The sequence below is a fragment of the Piliocolobus tephrosceles genome, chromosome X (assembly GCF_002776525.5).
Source record: "Piliocolobus tephrosceles isolate RC106 chromosome X, ASM277652v3, whole genome shotgun sequence".
Lineage (NCBI taxonomy): Eukaryota > Metazoa > Chordata > Mammalia > Primates > Cercopithecidae > Piliocolobus > Piliocolobus tephrosceles.
Genome location: NC_045455.1, coordinates 82838520 through 82861978, shown reverse-complemented (window position 1 = coordinate 82861978; position 23459 = coordinate 82838520). Strand labels below are relative to the sequence as shown.

General features: G+C 40.0%; 1 protein-coding gene and 1 long non-coding RNA gene across 3 annotated transcripts in view; one reads left to right on the top strand and one right to left on the bottom strand.

The window, feature by feature from the left end:
- Nucleotides 1-23459, bottom strand: part of STARD13 (StAR related lipid transfer domain containing 13) — a 551493-nt gene that overhangs the window by 183378 nt on the left and 344656 nt on the right. Inside the window, exon 1 of one of the 2 annotated variants that reach the window (XM_023208807.3) lies at nt 10188-10479. The exons of the other annotated variant lie outside the window; for it this stretch is intronic. Within the exon in view, the coding sequence (XP_023064575.1) occupies nt 10188-10356 (169 nt within the window). The 5' untranslated portion in view covers nt 10357-10479. Of the gene's footprint in view, nt 1-10187; nt 10480-23459 lie in introns of those variants that run through there. 2 annotated transcript variants of the gene reach the window in all.
- On the top strand, nt 2469-6222 carry LOC111540485. The gene is made up of 3 exons (XR_002731001.1): nt 2469-2610; nt 4362-4557; nt 5917-6222. It is a non-coding gene; the product is annotated as an uncharacterized LOC111540485 (long non-coding RNA).

The window sequence follows — 23459 nt, the reverse complement described above, 5'->3', positions numbered from 1 at the left end:
CCTAAATCCACCATTTCAGGCCAGTTCAGGGCAACTTGAGAGAAAGTGATTGCTATCCATAGGAAACCACAATTGGAAAAGGCAATGGTTTTCTTTACGGTTTAAGAAAAAAAAAACCTCTTTTGTTTCAAATTTTTTGGAAGACCTTTTTCAGGACACACACAAAAAATGTGGCATTATGTATGTCTGCCATATTAAACATGATACAGAGTGTGTAATTTACTCAAACATAATTTACTCTTCAGTTGATGATTCAGCAGTTTGAAGGGTCATATGTACATGGATGTTTAATAATCATTTTGTCTTAAATTGAGCACTTAGTATGTGCCAGACACGGTGATCTGTGTTTGATTATAGTCTCTCATTTAATCCTTGCAATAACTGAGATAGTTGCTCTTATTAATGCCATTTTACCCACAGGGGAACAAAAGCTAAGAAGCATTAAGTGACTCGTCCAAGGTCACTCTATGGGGATGATGTAGAGCTAGAGTTCAAATTCAAGTGTACACGACTCCAAAGCCCTCTAAATTAGAGTTATAGAAAGTTTGGAGTTTGGATTGATGGATAACATCCCTGAGACATTCTTGATTTCACAGGAATCAAAGCTATTTGTAATCACAGGGCTATTTGTAAAAGAGAAGAAAAGGTGTCTTGAAATTCAACCAACATGTTTCAATTATTTGCTTCTAAGAACAATAGAAGTTTCTACATTCTGCCAACAGAGTAACTCCTGGAAGACTGGCACAGAAGAAGGCACAAGGCAAATACCCATCTCTGTACACCCCCCGCTACTGTGTCATGTACTGCTCCAGGCAACTCCAATGGATTGGCCACCCTGGCCAGTGATAACACATAAAAATTCCACTCAGTATGGGGACCAATAGATAATGAACACAGTCAGTGGAATTCCCTTGCAGGTCTCTTCAAGATATTCTGCAAGACTGATTTCCCCTCTTCTTGCCAAGATTTTTTCCTCCTTCTTCTAGGAAGTCAGTGATAAAAATATTTAAGCAGCTTTGTCTGCATTAGACCTTCCACCTAAAAGTACAGCAGGTGCAATGAAATGCTAATATGAGGATCCAAATTTTCAGGGAAGGAGGTCAGTAGACTTTCCTATCTGAAAGAGACCAGTGGTAAAAATGAAGGTAGTTTGATGATTAAGAACCTGTTAAACATAATGCATGGGTTTACAGCAGTCCGGACACTAAGGGCCTTGCGATGGATTTCATGCTCTATTTTGAAAAATGCATGTAGTGGGAAACGTGTTGTGTCCCTCAAAGCATCTGGAGAAGATTCTTTAATTTTCTCAAATAAGAACTCCAGTCTATTTGAGTGAGAATGGTTGGAATATCATTACTGCAGGACTTGTCAATCATTCTTATTTCTTATAGTAATTTTAAATATTATACATAATTTCAGGGTAGTATAACTCTCAGAGGAAAATGTGATTTTATGACTATACATACTTTTTGAATCCAGTGTGTCATTTGGTGAATATAAATGTACATGAAATGCTACTGTTCGCTCATAGAGATTGAATACTAATCAAAGGTTCCTGCCATCCATATGTATGATTTTCAGAATTAAGCAGGAAGGGGAGAGTTGGAATGCAGGAAGAGAATGCCTACTTCAGCTCGAAATCCTGACATGTAAATTAGGTACTTGGTGAGTGCCAAGTTCCTTTCCAATCTCTCTGCATTGTTTCGCCCTTGTGTTTTATCCAACTGTTAGGAGGCAAAGCAACACAAATCATTTGTATTTGAGTCAGCTCTGCCTCTGTCAGATCTTTAAAATTCTCAGGATTCCTATGCTGTGTGAGGAAAATCATTTGACAGTCTAGCCAGACACTAGATCAATTTCTATTGATTTTCTTTTGCTAACAGCATTAGCATTTTCTGTAAGTTTGAAGTTATTTTCCAAGTTCTCCATTTAGATTATTATAGAACTTAACCTTCTGAAAAAAAACAAGAGAGAGAGAGAGAATTCATGTCTTTTCAAACAGTAGTATATAAATTTCCAGGGCACTCGGTCCTGCCCTAGACTGTACAGGCCAGAATGACCACCATGGTCTTGTGTGAATCCACAGTGTGGTGGTTTGGGCTAGGCAGTATAGTAATTTCCTATGCATTCTCTTGGAGCTTTTGGATATTGTGTGAATTTCTCTCCAGAAGCATCATTCATAATGTGAATGCTAATGTGTATCTCTTTGCCAGCAGGAGGAAAAACATCTTAAGAATATATTTGTAGACTTCCTGGAAATTGATAAGTTGCCGCTATAACTAAAGCAAGCAGATTTTACTAATTAGAATTATCTACATAATTTTACTTCATTCACTTCTTTCTGTCATACTAGGAGAGCTTTTATACAACCGAAGATATTTTTTGGACCATGAATTCAGCAATTCTCGGAGCCACTCATCAGTGCCTGAGCTTCAGTGAGTCCATATCCCATGTCACCTATGGCAAAGGAGAATGTGAGACTTCTGAAGAGTTTTTTGCTTCTTTCCTGTGGGGCACGATTCCACTTCCTAGCAGTAATGGAAAATCCTGAATTAGCTACAGTAATGTTAGAACCATTTGGACCTCACCAAGGACTTCAACTATATCATGGTAAGACAAAGCCAGAGCTAGAAGGCAGTAATTTCTTCCTTTTGGCTCAACAGTACCTATCTTGTAGAGTTATTTGAGGAATGGTTGTATTCTTGATGTTATAATTATTAACTCTGCCCGTATACCGACTCAGCTTTCTGTTCTGCCTACCCAAAACAGAATCTTTATGTGGTTGTTCATTTTCATAAAAAGATGGTCATCTTGCCTTTACTCAGTTGACTTTTAAAGTATTTGTGGCTGGCCTTTTTGGAAAACATAGAATACTTGCAATGTTACTCTCTAAAACACAACTTCAAAGTATCTACTCCCAAATCATCCAAGAAGTATATTCAGAGAAAATTATCTGAAGGAAGCATAGGCCACGTACTCTCCTAGATCAGCATTTCCAAAATGCGTTCCCCAGGGAAAGCTGGTTTTGCAATATGTGACTTCCCAGTATCCTGTGAAAAGTGGTTTCAAGATGAAACATACCAGTGTAAACACAGTTAAACTACTTTGTGCAAGATTTTCCTGAGCCTTTCATAAGTCTGAATTTCCAGGGGAAAGGGAAAGTAGCATTTCCCAAAATGACTTAACCACAGAAATGTTTTCTCCCTTGAATATCTGTCTAATGGGCCTAGTGTTCTGCGAAGCGCACTAATAGAAATTGCCTGTGGATAATCTCCATGCTATTTCTAGGTTAAGACGGAGAATCCGAAGACTGCATACCTGACCTCTTGTTTTTACCCACCCACCCACACCCAAATATTTCTATTGGACTACAATTTATTGTGATGCCCCCACTTTCACTGCAGGATGTTATAAGAAACGAGACTCACTGCTGAATTCACAGTAGGAGTGGTTGAAGGCACCATTCACTATAGCTTGCAGTGTTACCTTTATGAGATTTGTATAAGAAATTCCTCTCATAGGTCAAGTTCTTGGGAGAAAATTCTCCCAAAGAGCAAGTTCCAGGAAAAGCTTGGCTGGTAGGTTCTTACCTTATGAACAGGGAAAAACTTCCCTTGGTTGTGTTTTCCTCTTTGCTTAGATCAGGGAAGCTCAAGCCAAATTTGCAGTCCATTTTTGATAATTATTCAAAGCCTTACATTTTATATTTCCACATAATATATCTTCCTAGTTTTACCTCATTAATTGGCCAACATTTCTCTTTTCATCAGATTCATCTTTAGTTATATATTCTTCTATAAATGACGTCAAATCCTCTAGGTTACGAGGTGGAATGTAAATTAATATGTAGTATCTTTTCCCATAACAAAATCATATTTCAATTGCTCCTAGGGAGACAGCAAATATTTTTTATATGATCTTTAGTTCATTCAAATATCTGGCGTGCAATTCATGGTCAGGTTCTCTTATCTTCTTGAATCTTCTTGATTGCCTAACTACCCTGTTGTCATAGCTAATGAAACACAGAGAAAGTGTATATTCTTGTTAATGACATGTCTCCACTAAATCTCCATCTATTTATGTCCCTTTATATAAGAGTTTTGCCAAAACTCACTTATCATTTGTTCTCTTTTTAAATTTGTTTTGGGTCATCAATTGATACTGCTAAGACCACTAGTAGTGACTGTTTCTTCTAACTTGTGTTTCTATCTGTGTCCTTGATTAACTTGCTAATGAAATGAGGAACTCTGCATTATAAGAGTTGACCATTATCCAAAATTTCCTAAGAACTAATGTACTGATGATTGGGGAAGGTGGGAGATGGAAAGACATTAAAAAAAATGAATTTTTATTCACTTAAGCTAAAGTTACAGAATCCAAATTTGGCAACTGCCTGCATCTGACCAACAGAAGTTTCTACATTCTGCCAACAGAGTAACCCCTGGAAGACTGGCACAGAAGAAGGCACAAGGCAAATACCCATCTCTGTACACCCCATGCTACTGTGTCATATGCTGCTCCAGGCAACTCCAATGGATTGGCCACCCTGGCCAATGTGTGAGTTATAAAGCAATGATGTGTAGCTATTGTACCTACAACTTGGTTAAACTCTCAAGTTTTGTATGTTTACAAGCATATTGTCCTTTTGTTAATTTTCTCCTAGTACTCATTTCTTGACTTCTTACAGTTCTACTATGTAGTAATCTTTAAAATGTTATTCAAAGTTAGTTAATTTAATTCACTTAGCAGATTTTCCTGTAATTGTGGTTAAACAGTATCCTTTCTGTATAGGCCCTCCAAACACCAGCACTGAGTAGAAGGAGGCTCTGATTCATGAAATGTGAATTTATGACAGTTGACACTCTTAAAAAAAACAGACAGAACTTGAGCAATACATGACTGATGCATTCTCAGTCTGCTTCCTGTGTTCCATCTGTCTTTCTGCCAGTGCATTCATCCTCCAGGTTTGAAAGTAGTTGGGTAAGAAAGTACTAAACATAGAGAAAGGGCAATTCCAAAAGAACAAATGATTGTTTAATTTAGGCTGACATTACCCAGTTGCTGGGGGTATGGGCCATGGGGATGGGCCATGTTCACCACTTAGGTTGGGCAAATTCCCAAGATGCCTTCTGACATAGTAATGAGGGGGAATACATCACTCATGCCCACTGGCATTCCCTGGGGAAATTTTTAAAAGGCAGTATATCCCATTCTAGTTGAGTTCAAATCAGGTGCTATATATACTTAAAAATAGCCTCAGATAGAATGGCAACTCAAATGAGAGTCTAACTTTCACTACTTTCCCGGTAGTGAAACTTTCTGCATTCCACATTTTCTATCAAGAAAAGAAAGAGGTTGTATTGTGAGGTAAGAGGCACACACACGGACTTTCTTCAGTCCCTGCAATCCTTGCTATAGATCAGGCATCAAGATAACTCCACTTTCCAGGCCTGGATTTTGGAGAAAGAAGGGTGTTTACAAGTTTCTGTATAATTATAGTTATACCGACATTTAAATAGTCCACAAGACTGAACTTCCTAACATTCCTATTACATCGATATTAATGAAAGCATTACACAGGTTTCAAGGAAGCATGTCCAGTTATATGTTGAATGATGTAATAAGGAAAATGTAAATAAGCATTGCCTTAGTTTTAAGGTAACTCCTGCGATTACAGAATCCTAGAATTGCAAGATGATGGGGACTTCAGAGACTCTTTAATCCAAACCCTTTATTTAATGGAAGAAGGGAAAGAGGTCTAGAGAAGCTGTGACTTCTCTCAGATCACACAATAAATTAGTGGCGAAAGTAGAACAAAAACCTAATTTCTGCTTTACCATTTTCTTAAGAAACTGTAGAACAACTGTAAGCCACTGATATATTCCACATAATAAAGCCGCTCTGTTGCCTTTTCAGGTTCTAGTATGTTAGGTTTATGTTCCCCTGCTTTCTACAATCCTGTTCAAAGAGTTGCTGACTTAACCACAGAGAGAATTCCAGAACATGAGACACAGAATAAACTTGAGCAATCATAGTCCATCCACTTCACTTTCTCATCGAAAACCAAAGGTCCAGTAAAGCTCTGGAACTCAACACTGTAAAGGAGCAAAGGAGAATCTGTACAGAGCCTGGGTCCCTGTCTCCTTATCCTACTTCAGCGGACTTGACTGCAATCTGGATTATGCTGTTTCCTAAGCATTTAAAATAAAATAAAAAGTGTAATAGTGTGATAAGTTCTTTCACAAAGCAAGTAATCACATTTATGTTTCTGCTTACATTTGGGTTTTCCAAATATGTGTGTGTTTGTGTGTGTGTGTGTGTAGACTTTAAACATGGTGCATCCGTCATGTTGCACTAAATCAAAACCACCAAATAATGACATAGAACCAATAAATCAAAACGATCAAATAATGACAAAGAAATCCAATTCTCCCACCTCACACCCATTAAGAGGTCTACTAACAAAAAAACAGAAAGTGAAATGTAGTATATATATACAATGGAATATTATCCAGCCTTAAAAAGGAAGGCAATCCTGCCATGTGCTATAACATGGATGAACCTCAAAGACATTGTACAAAGTGAAATAAGCCAGTCACACAAAGTGAATCATTGTATGATTTCACTTATACGAGGTACTTAAAGTAGTCAAATTCATAGAGACAGAAAGTTGAATGGTGGTTGCCAAAGGCTGAGAGGAGGGAGGAATGAGGAATTCTTGTTTAATGGGTATGCAGTTTCAGTTTTGCAAGACGAAAAGAATTCTGGAGATGGATGGTGGTGATGGTTGGACATTATGAATTATGAACATATTTAATACCACTGAACCATGCATTTAAAAATGGTTAAGATGGCAAAATTAATGTATTGTGTATTTTACCAAAATAAAAAAATTACAAAAAAATCCAGTCCTCCCTTTCCTTGGCCTAACACGGTCTTTCACCACCCCCAGCATCCTCTCTCCTGTCCACTCTCAAGCACCAGTTAGTGAGGCAAATAAGGACCATTATTATTTCCATTCTCTCTCTCTACAACAATTTCCCTATTGATTCAAGCAAGAATGTGGGGTATGGATTATGGGCAGTATGACTTACGATAAACTTTCACTCTTCAAAACAACACTCTCTTTTAAACATCTCCTCTCTTTTGAAATGGATTTGCAACCCCAGAACTAAAAAACAGGCTAGAGAAATGACGCATGTATGTTTTGATGTGTAGCCGAAGATGAGCAAGTTGAGATTCATCCTGGGTTTGGGTAATGAATTCTGATTCTATGTATCATCAAAGATTCCTTTATTTCTCTTCCTTGTTTCTCCTCCCCATGAGTGTATCTGCTGTTGAATCATGTGCACGCCATTCAATGATTATCTCACTATAATGAGGTCAGTGGGGAGCAACTTACTCGTTTCCACTGTTCCCAACAACCATGAGAAATTATAAGTAATGACGTCTTAAATAAAATTAACACAATGCTAAATCTTAAAGAGCTAAAGCAGAATAACGCAAACAATTTTAGTGATGTGGCTGTCACTTTAAGATACTAACCTGTAAACTACGGAAAATAATGCTGTCATTAATTTACTTGCATGTGATTAATGGAATGATTAAAAGCTGTTAGTGGCAGGGCACAATAGCTCACATCTGTAATCCCTGCACTTTGCAAGGCTGAGGTGGGAGGATCACTTGAGCCCAGGAGTTCGAGACCAGCCTGTGCAATACAGTGAGACCCTGTCTCTACAAAAAAAAATTAAAAAATTAGCCAGGCATGGTGTCACACACCTGTAAGTCTCAGCTACTGAAGAGGGTGAGATAGAAGGATCGCTTGAGCCCAGGAGGTCAAGGCTGCAGTGACCTATGATCGCACCACTGCACTCCAGCCTGGGTGACAGAGTAAGACTCTGTCTCAAAAACACAAAGAATACAAAGCTGTTAGTAAAATAACTTGACATCCTGTGTTATTGGATAGTAACTGTTTAAAGAGAATAAAACATTTAGCACTTTGCTTCTACTAGAGAAATATAACCTGACACGAAATTTCATAATGAGTGACCAATTCTGATCCAATAATACAGTGTATTGCTGTATCCTGAGTAGAAAAGTGTAAAAAGTCTCTAGTATACTATATAATCCAAAACTCAATCATAGGTTCAGTACTTTAGCACTCATGATAGAAACTAAAAAACAGTCTAGTGTATTGCAGAGCATGGACTGTCAAGCCCTATTCAAGTACCAGTTCTTACTGGGTGACCTTGGATAAGATACTTGAACTCTGTGTGCCTCTGTTTTCTCATCTGTAAAATGGGCATAATAAAAAAAAATTAACTATAATGATTTTGGTACGCTGTAACTGTTTAATCCACATTCTCTGCTATTACAGTAAACCAATCTTCTAATACAGTAAACTCAATAAAATTGTTTTGCATTGCTTTCTCATTGTCTTACTAAAGAGCTGTATGATGTTAACACATAATGATTTCTGAATCACTAGACTGTTGGAAATCTTTGTTGCTTCCCTGTGATCTTTACTGTCAGTTTTAAGTGTTAGGCATTCATTGACTTCAAACACTCCATTGCCCAGTATAGAAAAGACGGAATCCTCAAATTATCTTATTAGACAAAAACGAAACATAAACTGAGGGTGCCCGTATGTCTGTGTGACCGGGCACGTTCATTGACAGTGCATGTGTTCACAACTTCAAATCTTGAATGGAAAAATAACCCTCATTCCAAAAAGAACATAAATAATATTTAAATAAAATCAATTATTGTAAATACATCTAAGGAGGTTTACAAAGCAATTTCAGCTAGTTGTATGCAATATTTCTAATATGATACGCATGCTGCGGAACATTTATATCTTGTAGATGATAGAGCATCATTAAGCCTCGGTGTACATAAAGATGATGGCATTTGGAAAAGCACCATGATCAGAAATTTCTAAAGCCAAAGTGGAGCTGGTTTGTATTCTAAGCTCAAAGTATTTTTTAAATCAAGCCCTAGGGAAATAATTACTTTTGTTTCTATTCAATCAAGACCTGCACACAGAGTTTATGGAATGACATAATATCCTTCCTGAAATCAGACCAACATGTAGGAAGGACCAGCATCCTTCACACATAACTAGTTCCTGAACCTTTACAAACAAATCCTAATTTCCAAGGAAACAATCTCATCAAATGCTGCCCACTAGAATACATATTGTTCTTTTTGGAAACATTACAATAAGATTTTCATGATTACAAACCCCAACTTCCTCTCTAATATTCAATATAATCTTAAACTCATTTATTTAAGTGGAAACTGTATTTTTATAATGGCTCTAAAAATTCCTGGTTAACTTATTTAGCACCAATATAATAATTTCTTTTTGTAGTCTAGAAGGAGGGTGACAACTGACTGTAAACATGTGTCTTGGGGGCTTCTTAGAAATGTTCATCTTTCTGCTTTCTACTGATACACCCTATAAGGAGCATGTTTTAAAAAAAAAATTTTTTTTTGAGACTGGTAAATTTTAGTAATGTCCAGACTTCCAGACTGGTATTTTGGGGGGCTGAGAATAAAAAGAATATCAAGCAGCCTATACTCAATATTCTCTTCTCTTTGCAATAGGAAGCTGGAGTTTTGTGTGCAGGTTACGGGATTTGTTTTGAGATCAACACCGTAATTCTTTACCAGAAAAACAATGTTAACACGTCAGTGGCAACTGCTGACATAAACATACAAACAGGAAGAGAATGCGATTCTAGTGCTTAGCCTGATGGCCTTTAGAAGAGAATTCTTGCTTTCCGCCTCTTCACTAAGGATGTTCGAAACACTCCGGGCAGGGTAGACATTAACTAAACAAGTGTCCACATTCTAAATGTGACAGAGTGTGAGGAAACTGCAGAAAAACTCCTAAGATACACACTGAGTAACAGTTCTCATCTGTAGACACACGTAAGTTTTGGAATTTATGATTCACTGTCCCACCGTGAAGTCTTTTGGGCACTTTATGTTGAGCTATGTGGCAGCTAAGGACTGTCCTGTTTGCTGAAAACTGCAGCCTGAAGTGATTTTTCAAAGTTACGGGTAGTGTGGCATAGAAATCCACGTTATAAAATGAAAACAAAACCAAAAAACTGGGTTAGCATGAAATAGAGCCAACAGAAATCAGAATGAGCAACAGCCTTCCACTGCCGGCCACTCACCTTGTTGAATTTTAGTCACTAGCTGATGGCGTGCTAGAATCCGGCTCATCCTGTAAGGAGAGCGTCTTGTAGTCTGATCAAATCGCAAGTACATCTCCTGGCCCTCAGGTGTCATGGAATTTAGGTAGTAGCAGCCTGAGGCTGGGGTCCTGGGCACCTGACTGAACATCTCGGCAGATTTCCTATTGTCACCTCAGCCTGCCTGTGGCTGTTCCCGTCTGTCTCCAGTCTCAGTCAAAGAGCAAGGCACCCAGCCCAGGACAGCTCAACAGACCCAGCGATTTTTAAAAAGGAAAAGGAGTGCCAAAGCCACAACTCAGAATTCCAACCCCCGGGGCCCTCACGTGACCTCGGGAACCAATGAGAGGAAGAGAGGAAAATAGGAACGTTCGCAGTCAGCCCTAAGCCCCGAGCAGAGGCAGCTCCAGCCGCCAGGGTCCCTCACACAATGCTGAAAGCGAGCTACACGTATTTGACGTGCCTCAGAGCTGACGAAGCACCCAAAAGCAGCCCTCACTAAAAAAGTTAAAAGAAAAAGAGAGGGAAGTGCAAAATCAGTAGAAGACAAACAAGTTCAGGGCTCAGGAAACTTTTCAGGCTGTCAAAAATTAGAGAAAGCTCCTTCGCTTTCTACAGGGCAGCTGCAGCCAGGTGAAAGATGGAACTGGTAAATCTCTTAAATTAAAAAAAAAAAAAACCCTACTTCAAACAAGGATCAACAGCTGAGCGTAAACCACCACCCTTCACTATCGAGAAACAACTCAAATAAAATCTTTTCCAGTGAAAAATAAACTTCAAGGGCTTTCACACCAGGAGCGAATACACCACAGATCCTGACCCTCACGTGATGGGAATTGGAGGCTCTTACAGATAAGACGCAGAGCGGCAAAGTACACAAGTGTTAGGTATTAAGCATCCGTTCCTCTTTGATTTCTCTACTTCCCCAATTTTTAATCACCTAGAGGTAAAGTGCCTATCACATTTAAGACACTGAATCATTTAAGACAAGAATCACTGCAGAAGTTGCAAAGATACTTCAAAGATACTGTCATCAACCTGCTAAGGATCCATTGAGAAGTTATACAAAAGCTTCTAACATGAGGCAATATATATGTCTCAAAAAGGACGCAAACACAATGCTAGGTGAGCAATATTATTTTTGACTGGGGTGATGACTGCAAGCCAGATGGAGAAAGAGACATTTGGATAGGCTTTTGAAAATGGGGAGAATTCTGATAGGCAGAGGCTGGGGAGGGCTTTGCAAGAGACTCTAGGTGCCCATGTGTGCAGATCCAGAACCAGAGTGTATGGTTTAAGCAAACTGCTAGTAATCCAGTTTGGCCATATATATATATATACACGTCATTATGATTTTTCCCTGTTTTTCTTCTTTAACATTGTTTGATGTGAAGAGAAAAAGTCCACAGAAAACATGTTATCGAATTCTGAGCCTGGGGCTGAATGAATAAAGTTCTTTAATTTAAAAAAAAAAAAAAGTATATGACCAAGTTGCTTCTACATTTGACTGACTCAAACTGAAACATAGCCTGGCTGGGAATTTACAGTCTAATAATGAGAAATTATTTCTAAATTATTTCAAATTAAAAGTTTAACAGGATTTAAATTAGGGCTTCGATTCTTCTTACGCTGGCTCTCTGAGGCCCATAAGCCTTAACAACTTTCCCTGAGGGAATTGTTGCTAGCCTGATTCTGAGAAGCAGCTCGTCTTGTGTAATTGTCCCACTATGTAAATAAACAAGTTAAGAAAGCTCTCTGGGGCCCAGCATGGGACAGTTGCCTCCTATGTCAGGTAGTTGGTAATTGTCAGCCTCTTTGGATAGTTACACAACATTTGGTCTTCTGTATGCATATACAGGGCCCCTCAAGTTTTATTTCATGGTTCAAGTAGTATCTATAAATGCATGCACCTGCTTACCATGTTTTTGTCATTTTGTATTTCTAGGGTACTATATTTAAAGCAAATATGTAACATTATTTTCTCATTAGCATGTCATTAGTACCTTGTTTTATGCTAATGTATCGCCATTGCTATGAAACTTATGCTTTTTAAATAAATTCTTTTTTGTGATCATTTAGTCCCCATGTTAGAAGAAGTACCACTGGGGTGGACAGGTCTCTTGTATTAGAATTAAGAAATAGCTAATTCTCTCTCTGGCTTGTCCTCTACAGGGAACTGAGAGAGCTGGTCCTCTTCCCCAGTGAGTGCATGAAGTCCTGTGGAATCAAACAGGGAGAGAGTGCCCAAATCACAAGCATCTTCCAAGACTGACACCATATCTCTTCCTCTCTAATTCCTTTAAAAATGAAGAAGGCAGATGGCACCTGTGTTCAGTTTTCACCTACTTTTCTTCCCTCCTAATCTGGTCATCAATTGTGATCTTCAGTCAGACTATTTCAGGAATGAGATAAACAGATGGTTACTGGGAATCAAAGACAGCAAAAGAGAAGGGAAAGGAAAGAGGAGAGAAGGGAATAGCATTGAGCACCTACTATGTGCCGGGCCTGAAGCTTTCATGGCTTCACATTTTATGTTTTTTTAACATTAATCTCCTCAGCTATCACTGGAGGTATCTGATTGGATGGAAAGGAGGCTAAAATTCACAGAAGTCACATAGCAAGCAAGTGCAGAGCCTCTGTGCATCTCCAAGCTGATGCTATTTTCACTCTTTCCACTATTACACACGAGAGACAGGGAAGGAAAAACACGGCACCGAAAAGGCACTGTGGAAGTTGGAAAGGGGAGAGCATGTTGGAAGAAGAGCCTGAAAATCATCCTAATCCTATGTAACTGCCTGCGATACTGGAATGCCTACGTGGAAATATGGGTATGGGGCGGCTAAAATCCCGTGATGATTGAGAGCTGGTGTCTTCAAGTAAGAAGTACGGAGCCCAGACCCCTTAATCAATCAATAGGAGCCACACGCCCTCTTAGGAGTAACCCATAGGTGAGGACTAGAGACTCACCCCAGCCCCCAACCCTCAAATGAATAAGCAGTTCAGCTTGACCCTCTTTGCCAATTCTTTCCAGGGTAGTTTGTTTATTCTCTGCATTCTGTCCGTCCTCAAGGCTAATGCTGCATATGTCTTGAGTTTCTCATAGCATTCACTGTCAATGAAAACACTCCAAATACAGTCAAAACTCTGAAATTTGACCTCTAAGCGAAACTTTTGGTATTTGGAATTTTCAAGTATTTTGATAGATGATCCCAGATTAGCACTCAATGGAATCTTGTATACACAGGGCAGAACGCTAAGGAGCGCTTTTACAGAAGCCAGGAATGGCTCACTGTCTGCTGCCCTTTCTACTCCTTCACACACATTCCAGCCTCCTCGTCAGTCTGTTCAGAGGGAGCCAAGGTAGTTCTGCCAACTGGGAAAATGTTTGAGATACAAGTGGCAGGCGGAAAAATGCAGGGCTGATTTGGAAGGCTGCTTTCGAAATTACATGAACCCAAAGGTTGTGGGTTGATGTCAAAGCCTTCCTGTGGGCTCTGGAGGCCAGCGTTTGAGGATTTTCACCAATTGATTTGTGATGTGTGTGCCCAACTCTGTGCCAATTAACCTTCTCAATCTGCATGCATCCCATGTCCCATGCCCAGTGCAGACAAGCTGGTGATACTAACACTGGCAGCTGTGACCAGGACTCCGTGAAAGAGCTTGGCCCAGATCAGCTTTCCTAGCTCCAGACCACGGCTCTCATTTGGAGTCCAGATCCCGCCGCAAACACTTGTAGGTGGTAATAGATTTCCTTTACTTTGTGTCTCAGCCCTCCCGACTGTCTGCTGAATTCCCATCTATGGGCCTCCAGGAGCAAGTGCTCTCCCTTTATGGCATTCCCTGGAGATGCAACCATCAGCTCCAGCCCATATGACAGCAACCTGGTCTGTCCTGTCCTGGGACCATTACTACACCCACCCACTCCAGCCAAACCAGAATTCTTGCATTTTCTCAGTTGTTTCACAGATCTGGAATTGTGTGATTCCCTTCTCTTCCACCCATGAGGCTCAGTTAAAACCTATTGCCTCCAGAAACACTTTCATGACTAACACAAAGCTCTTTAGTCTTACCAGTCACGTTAATGCCTGTAAACCACTGTTATGTGGCACATTAATTAGATTGGCTTGTTACATGTTCACATGGAATCCATTTGTTGCAACTACTACAGGCATAAAGTTTTAACATCTTGAATTTAGAAGGAACATTAAACATTTTCTAATCCAACCACTCAACTACCGCAGTAGTTGAGCTAATTATGTACCTGCATATACAGAGTGTATTATCTCACAGAGAGCCCCAAGCTATTGAAGAATGTTCTTCCTTTTAATTTCCATACACTAGCTCTGATTCTGCCATTTTGAATCAGACAGGACAAATCTATGCTTTTTTCCACAAGGACAGTTTTCCACAAACTGTCCTTCAGATGTTTGTCAAAAGCCCTTACAAGAATTTTTTTGGTGCAGTCTCACATTTTTTTCCATCTAACCACATGACTTTCATCCATTCATCCAGCTGACTGCTCTTTTTTGGATCTGCTCCAGTCTGTCAGTATCCCTTTAAAAATATGCAGGCATCTACTCTAAGCTTGGAGCTCTAGACTTGGCCCAGCACAATAGTATATGGTACATTGTGTGCATATTCCCTGCATTCAGGGCATTGTACTTTTGCTGATGCAGTCTGAGATTATGGGAGGCTTTATTTATTTTCTGCAATCTATATTTACTCATTCATAAATTTAACATTGGATGCCTGAAGAAACAGTATAAGTATAGTAGGTACAAATGTGAGTATGATGTGATCTCTGCTCTCAAGGGACTGTCTGCGAGGGAAGACAGAAAAGAAACTTACCACTATACCACATGTTAAGTGAAGTGTGGGAGGCTAGAGGCCATCTCTATTGCCTCATGCTGTTTTTTATATATGATCTGTTTTAGATCATATATAAGCACATATATTAGATCATATATATCCAAGTGCATACATTGCTGAGTGCTATTTTTGTATTTTCATAAAATCTGCTGTTACGTGACTGTTCTCTATTCTTTATTTACCAAATAATCTTTTGAACTTAAGAATAGGTCTTTAAATTTATTGCAGTAGTTGAGTTTTGTTCAATTTCTGACTTTCTCCTCCAGCTATTTGTTTTTGCCTTGTTATTTCTGGTAGCTAACAACCCCCCACCCCAAAATTATAAAAGTAAAAAATAAACAACTAATTGAATTTGGGGGAAAGGTAAAGTAAGGGCAGTAAAATAATAAAGCCGGGGTAAAATCCATTCACAGATATGCAAGCCAAGAAGTCTTGCACATTTGCTGGAAGTGGGTGAGAATGTGGCTTAAGATGCCTCTCTGACAAAGCAAAACAGAAACAAGACCAATTACAAAATTCAGCAGATCCATAAGATGAAAAGCAAAACAGTGGTTAAGATAAATACAGATCACTAGGTATGGTGACTCCAGGGAAGATTTTCCCAGGTCCTCATAAAGAATCAGCATGCCTGTAATCAGCACTTTGGGAGGCCAAGGTGGGTGGATCACTTGAGCTCAGGAGTTCAAGACCAGCCTGGGCAACAGGGCAAAAACCCATCTCTAAAAATAAAATAAAATACAATTACAAAAGTTAGCCAGGCATGCTTGTGAGGGTCTGTAGTCCCATATACTCAGAAGGCTGAGGTGGGAGAATCACTTGAGCCTGGGAGGTCAAGGCTGCAGTAAGCCATGAGTGTGCCACTGCATTCCAGCCTGGGCAACAAAGCAAGACCCTGTTTCAAAAAAAAAAAAAAAAAAATCAGCACCCTCAAAAATATTGGATAAGGTAGCAAAATATAGTTCACAGTTTCTTAACTGTATCTTCACTGTCAACAATAATATAACAAGCATTATTTAGGAAAAGTAATTTCTGTGAGGGTCTTTGAAAACCATGGTTCAAGTATTCTATGGTCTGTGATCTTTTAAACCATGTCACAGACCATATCAGCACTTTCCGGCTTAAAATATTGGAGAGTTTTCCATTGCACCGAGAACAAAAATCAAACTCCTTACTTGGCCCACCAGGTCCCGCACAATCCAGTCCCTGCCAACCCCTCCTCCATCAACTCCAGCTCCCTGCTAGCGTCATCCACGTTGCTGCCTCAGTTGCCTTTCTGCACACGCTTCTCCTCAGCTGCAGTGTTGCACGGAGCCTTCCCATGGCTGACTCTTTCTCAGCCTCCAAGTATCAGCTTAACTGATGCATCCTCAGGCAAGCCATCCCTGCTGACTTCCTCTAAGTGAAGGCAGTATCAGTATCCCCTTAGAGGTTCCTATAGCCCCTCTCCCAATTTATAATTACATATGTATTTGCTCATGGACCTCTGTGTTGCTCATTCTTCCCAGTAGACTGCTTTGGGCAGTCTGTGTCTATTTCATTCACATTCTATACTTGATGCCTACTGTAAGGCCTGGCACAGAGTAGGAGGATATCAGTAGGATTGGTTGAACAAATGATTGAATCAGTAATTGAATAAATGATTATATGAATTTCCCCAAAGATAAAATTTAGACTGTCTAGAGGAATAGACGTATATTTTTTAAGGCAATCATTACAAGTATTATTCTTGTTGCTGATGATACAACTTGGATTGAATAAGGATTGGACAGCAGATAATTCTAGGTTTTAGAGAAGAGCCTTAAATACTGTGATGGTTAATACTGAGCGTCAATTTGATTGGATTGAAGGATACAAAGTATTGATCCTGGGTGTGTCTGCAAGGGTGTTGCCAAAGGAGATTAACATTTGGTTTAGTGAGCTGGGAAGGCAGACCCACCCTTAATCTGGGTGTGCACCATTTAATCAGCTGCCAGCTCGGATAGAATATAAAGCAGGCAGAAAAATGTGAAAGGTGAGACTGGCTTAGCCTCCCAGCCTACACCTTTCTCCTGTGCTGAATACTTCCTGCCCTCAAACATTGGACTCCAAGTTATTCAGTTTTGGGCCTCAGACTGGCTCTCCTTGCTCCTCAGCTTGCAGACAGCCAATTGTGGGACCCTGTGATCGAGTGAGTTAATACTTAATAAATTCCCCTTTATATCTATCTATCCTATTAATTCTTTCCCTCTAGAGAACCCTGACTAATGCAAATACATGTATTTCACTTTGTTGGCTAGTGACAAAAGTATATGCTTTGACCATTAAACAGGGCAGTTTAAGGTCCCTTGTGAAAATTAGGGATCCTGGAGGGATGGGCAAACCCCTTGCTCCACAAAGAGGGGCTAAAGGGCATAAGAAAATTTGAGTAATATCTACCTTATCTTTGTATCAGTTACAAATTGTATAGGCATACTTGCCGTGCCTTTAACTAAACAGTGGAGCAGCACTGAGCCAGCTACATTCAGCTGACCCTACAGATACCTCTTCTGAGAGATTTCAGTCCACTGGTCTGTGTTTTGTGGGAAGAACTATTAACTAGATGTAGTGCTCCAAGCTACCTTCTTTTGTAGCCCATATTTTTCCATAGGGATACGATGGCAGAATCTTCTGAGTTGATCACCCACCGACTGACCTTCCTCTGTCTCCTGGGTTCAAGCGATTCTTGTGCCTCAACCTCCTGAGTAGCTGGGATTACAGGCACGCGCCACCATGCCCGGCTGGTCTCGAACTCCTGACCTTCCTGACCTCAGGTGATCCGCCCGCCTTGGCATCCCAAAGTGCTGGTATTACATGCGTGAGCCACTGTGCCCAGCCTGTCATGGTGATTTGAATACTAATCTATCTTATTAATTGAAGAAGGGGTATCGCATAGGAAAGTACTTATGCATTTTTTTTTTCTCTTCATGGGCATCTTTCCCCCCATATCAGAGGTCATCTATGACCTTCCTCTGATGGGCCAGTCTTACTACCTTACCAAAGTGGGAGACTGTGTTCATGTAGCTTCATTTGCTCTTCGTGGACTCAAACTGCATCTGGGTTATCAACCGTCTCTGTTTCTTCATGCTCATACATATCTCTTTAATAATTCATTTTACTGGAGATTTTAACAAATTTACTATCTAGTATTTTCTAAAACCTACTTATTTTTGTCCTCAATGAAAATAAAAGCAATTGCTTATTTTTATTTTCAATGAATTGCTTAGATTACTAGAAGAGAATTTTTAGTCTTTTAGGTAGAATTTGTCTGCACTTAGAGGCTTACCTTCATTTACTTTAGGTAGGATTCTATAACCTCCTCCCATCTTGAACAACAGTGAATATGTTTTCTTAATGTTGACTCAAATTATAATTTGAATATGAAATGAACACTTGCTCATTGAAGAAATCCTATGATGAATCCTGTGGATAATCTTCTGATCATCTGTTTTGTAAATATTTGAGATTACCCAGTGAGAGGCACACCATCATTACGATTGTCTGCTGACCTGTTGCCCTGTGTTCTGTCTCCATTCTTATATACAATCCTTTTCTTCATGGTGTCAAGCAGCAGTTGGGAATTGAGTACGGCCCATGACTGTGGAGGAATAAAGGCGCAGGAGGAATAATGCAATTGCAATTCTTAGATATGCCTTCTTGGATAAATGCAGCTCAGTATACCAAAAAAATATGATAGAATGCTTTCCTTCCATATTCCTAATATAAGATCGTCAATCTGTACTTGAAAGTGGTGCAGAGAAGAGTAGCAACATTTTAAAAATTCTGTGAAGAGAAGAGCACTATGAATTTGAGAGAGTAGCAAAATATCCCTTAGAGGTCTAGATTTAGGCATCATGTAGCTCTGAAGTGACTGGAAGACACATTTTAGGGTAATGGCAGGACAGCAAGGGGAGGCTCCTCTTTTGAGTTAAGAGAAATAATTTAACCAAAAGTGATCCTGGGGTAATAAAAAGATTTTTTTCTGGCATTTTGTTTGTCATCAACAGAGACAAAGTCACTAACTCATCTTACCATTTCTTTTACCCTTTCTTATTCAAATATTTCTAATGTATTCTTCATGCCAGGCACAGGGCTAGACTCTGATGGCACAGAGAAGAAGAAGACACGCTCTCTCTTCTCAACAATAATTTATCATGGCAACACAGGAGGACAGTGACAATTACAGGACTGCGCCGCTGGTGCTACAAGAGAGGTGTGCAGAGGGTGCCTGGGAGAGCAGAGGAGAGATGACTACGTTAGAACAGAATAGAGGCATTCTGCATGGCAGAAAGGTGGTGCGGGTGCCTGGAGGGATGCATACCTGGGTGAGAAAGCTGGGAAGCTGACACAGGGGAAAAGATGCCCATGAAGTGAAAAAAAAATGCATAAATACTTTCCTATGCGATACCCCTTCTTCAATTAATTAGATTAGTATTTAAATCACCATGACAGGCCGGGCACAGTGACTCACGCATGTAATACCAGCACTTTGGGATGCTAAGGTGGATCACCTGAGGTCAGGAAGGTCAGGAGTTCGAGACCAGCCGGGCATGGTGGCGCATGCCTGTAATCCCAGCTACTCAGGAGGTTGAGGCACAAGAATCGCTTGAACCCAGGAGTTTGCAGTGAGCTGAGATGGTGCCACTGCACTCCAGCCTGAGTGACAGAGCAAGACTTCATCTCAAAAAAAGAAAAAAACAAAACATCATGACATAGGGGATCTCAGGGACAGCATGCATGGTGATGGGTGTGTTAATTCCACTGCAGGAATCATCACACAATGTATCCCTATCTCGAACTATCTTGCATACCTTGAAGATATACAATCTTTATCGGTCAATTAAATATTTTAAAATTTAAAAATCATCATGATACAATACCTCACATAGTGACGTGTGTGTGTGTGTGTGTGTGTGTGTGTCTGTGTGGTGACAGTTGAGATCTACTCCCTCATCAAATATTCAATAGAGTCTTATTAATTACAGTCACCATGCTGTACATTAAATCCCCAGAACTTATTTATCTTTTAATGGAAAGTTTGTACCCTTTGACCTGCATCTCCCCATTCCACATCCCCTGTCACTGGGCCCAGCCTCTGGCAACCACCATTCTACTCTCTGCTTCTGTGAGTTCAACTTTTTTTTTTTTTTTTGAGACAGAGTTTTGCTCTTGTCACCCAGGTTGGAGTGCAATGGCGTAATCTTGGCTCACTGCAACCTCCGCCTCCCAGGTTCAAGCGATTCTCCTGCCTCAGTCTCCTGAGTAGCTGGGATTACAGGAGCCCACCACCACGCCCAGCTAATTTTTGTATTTTTAGTTCAGCCTCACCATGTTGGCCAGGCTGATCTCGAACTCCTGACCTCAGGTGATCCACCTGCCTCGGCCTCCCAAAGTGCTGGGATTACAGGTGTGAGTCACTGCGCCTGGCCAAGTTCAACTTTTTAAAATTCCACATGTAAATGAAATCATGCGGCATTGGTCTTTCTGTGTCTGGCTGATTGCACTTAGCATAATGTTCTCCAGGTTCATTTATTTTTGTGCCTGTTTTGTACAGACACAAAAATAATGGAGGAGTTCTTTCCCATTAGAGAATATGTGTGTATGCATGAAGATGCAGAGACTCCAGAGATTTTCCAACCATTTATCTTTATAGCGTGATGCTTATCACAGCACGCAGTGACCTCTGGCCCATCTCCCAGAGCACCACCATAATCACAGTGTGTCTTCTGGTTCAGACCTGTTTAAACAGATCTGGTATAACACAGATAGCCAGGCATGGTTACCTACTCCTTAATGGCCCCACCAAAATGACTCAACACTAATAAATCACAAGAGAATATTTACTGAGCACCAAAAATGTATTTGCTGCACAGAAAGATAGAACATATCAAAAGCTACTCACAATCTTCAATGACCTTAAAACCCTCTCTTTCCTTCCCTGACTTTGGGAGTCTCAAGTGCTATCCTTGGCCTTGGCTTGTTTCTTAATATGGCTTGCCTTGGAAAAATCCATTCCCAGCACTCCGTTAATCAGCCAGTGCATTGTTGTATGTGAAAAAATGTAAGACCAAAACTGTGTGGTATATACTATGATTATAATGTTTTGAAAATCAAAAAAAAAAAAAAAAAAAGGCATGTTTGAAAAAAAAAAGTTTAGAAGAAACTGCACTAAAAAGACAATCATGACCATTTTTAGGATGGTGAAATGATGGGTGATAATTCTTGAATCTCAGTTTTTAAAATATTCTGTTGTATGACTAGGGGATCAGGCCTAACCGATGATTTATGACAGGGGTATGGAGAAGAAACCTCCGTCTTAGCTTATTTCCAGTTACCTCTGTGTATTGCAGATGGAAGACAGAGAGGCAACAAAAATCTGCACAACGATGATAGATACGGTCTTACATGGCTTGAACTCCCCAGTGTCTAATGCAGTTATGCAAAACTCCAGTGTTCAAAATAATTTCATCTAAGAAAGAGAAAACAAAAAAAAAGTTTACTGATTCCTCTTTCAAAACGCCTCTCACATCCATTCCTTATTACACGTTGTGTCCTGCACACAGGGACCTGCCCTCCTGCCTGGGGCACACTGACAGTTTTACAGTTTTACTTGGATCTCTGTGTCTAGTCTGGCCCCATCCCATCTACACTTTTTTTTTTTTTTTTGAGACAGAGTCTCATTTTGTCACCTAGGCTGGAGTACAGTGGCTCCAGCTCACTCACCATCTCAGCTCACTGCAACGTCTGCCTCCCGGGTTCAAGCAGTTCTCCTGCCTTAGCCTCCCAAGTAGCTGGGACCACAGGCATATGCCACCATGCTCAGCTAATTTTTTTTTTTTTTTTTTTGGTATTTTTAGTAGAGACAGGGTTTCACCATGTTGGTCAGGCTGGTCTAGAACTCCTGAACTCAAATGATCCGCCCACCTCGGCCTCCCAAAGTGCTGGGATTAGAGACGTGAACCACTGTGCCCAACCCCCATCTACACTTAATGCCACAGTTTAGCTTCTCAGGACACCACTGCAGTCATACCACCTGCCTGCTACAAAACACCAAATAACGCACCACCTTTACCACTTACTATGTAAATCATTTAGCTTCTTAGGGGCTCTCTTTCCATATCTTAAAAAAATGGTTTATAAGTATATGAGCACATGCGTGCGTATATACATATATACGCACACATACACACATCTCATATGAATATATATAAGCAGACCAAGTCTATATGATTATCAATTCTTTTTCCACTATTTCAGTCAACTAGATCAGAATCTAAGCCAAGCAAAAGCAAACAAGTTGAAACAAGGATTTTGTATCCTATCTTGCATGTAGCCTTTTGGAGAAAGATTGAATGGGCATGGCAAGAGCTGTCCACTGCACAGTTCCAATCTCCAGATGTAGAAAACTCTCTTTATAGCTATTCCTGGTTTTAAAACCGGAGATAAATTCCATAGAACAGCCTTACAATATTTTCTTAAGAGCTGATATTTACTTCAGATTTGCAAATACAGTCTTACACCACATAACAATGTTTTGCTTAATGACCGTGGTCCCATAAGATTACAATAGCATATGTTTACTGTACTTTTTCTATGCTTAGATATGGTTAGATACCTAAATGCTTACCATTGTGTTACAACTGCCTGCAGAATTCAGTACAGTAACATGCTGTGCAGGTTTGTGCCTCGGAGCAACAGACCACCCCACGTAGCCTAGGTGTGTTGTAGGAATTGTGTGAGTACATTCTATAATGTTCACACAACAACGAAATCACCGAATAATGAATTTCTCAGAACATGTCCCCATCATTAAGCAATGCATGACTATACACTTCGGCATATTAAAGCTCCAGTCTCACAACAACGAGCCAAATCTATTGAAATAACACAATGGTGACGCTAGGAACCATTTGCCTAAAGCAGTCTAAACGCTTTTTATCCAAACACTACCTAGGAAATTACCCAGAAGTGCTATTTCTACTAATGCAGCTCAAATTCAAATTTTAAAAGGAACTATTAAAGACATTATCCTTTTCTCAGGATGGAGGAAGAGGAAGTGACTTTAAACAGCAAAACAAAATGAAACAAAACAAAACAAAATGTGGCCCATAATTTCTCAAACCTGGGCCTGGGAGGTCCCTTGAGATCCTGTGTGGTCAGAGTTGGGAAGTTATCCTGTGGTTTTGTTGAATTCTGCACAGAGGCACCCCATCTGCACTGTCCTTTTACCATCGTGTCCTAAGGAGCTAGGTGAATGGGCCCAGGCATTTGGAATCACTTTCATTTAGTCACGATTTCATGAATGCCTAGTCTGTGCCAGGCAAAGTTCTTGGTGCTTGGAATGCGTCAGTGCATAAAACAGACATCATC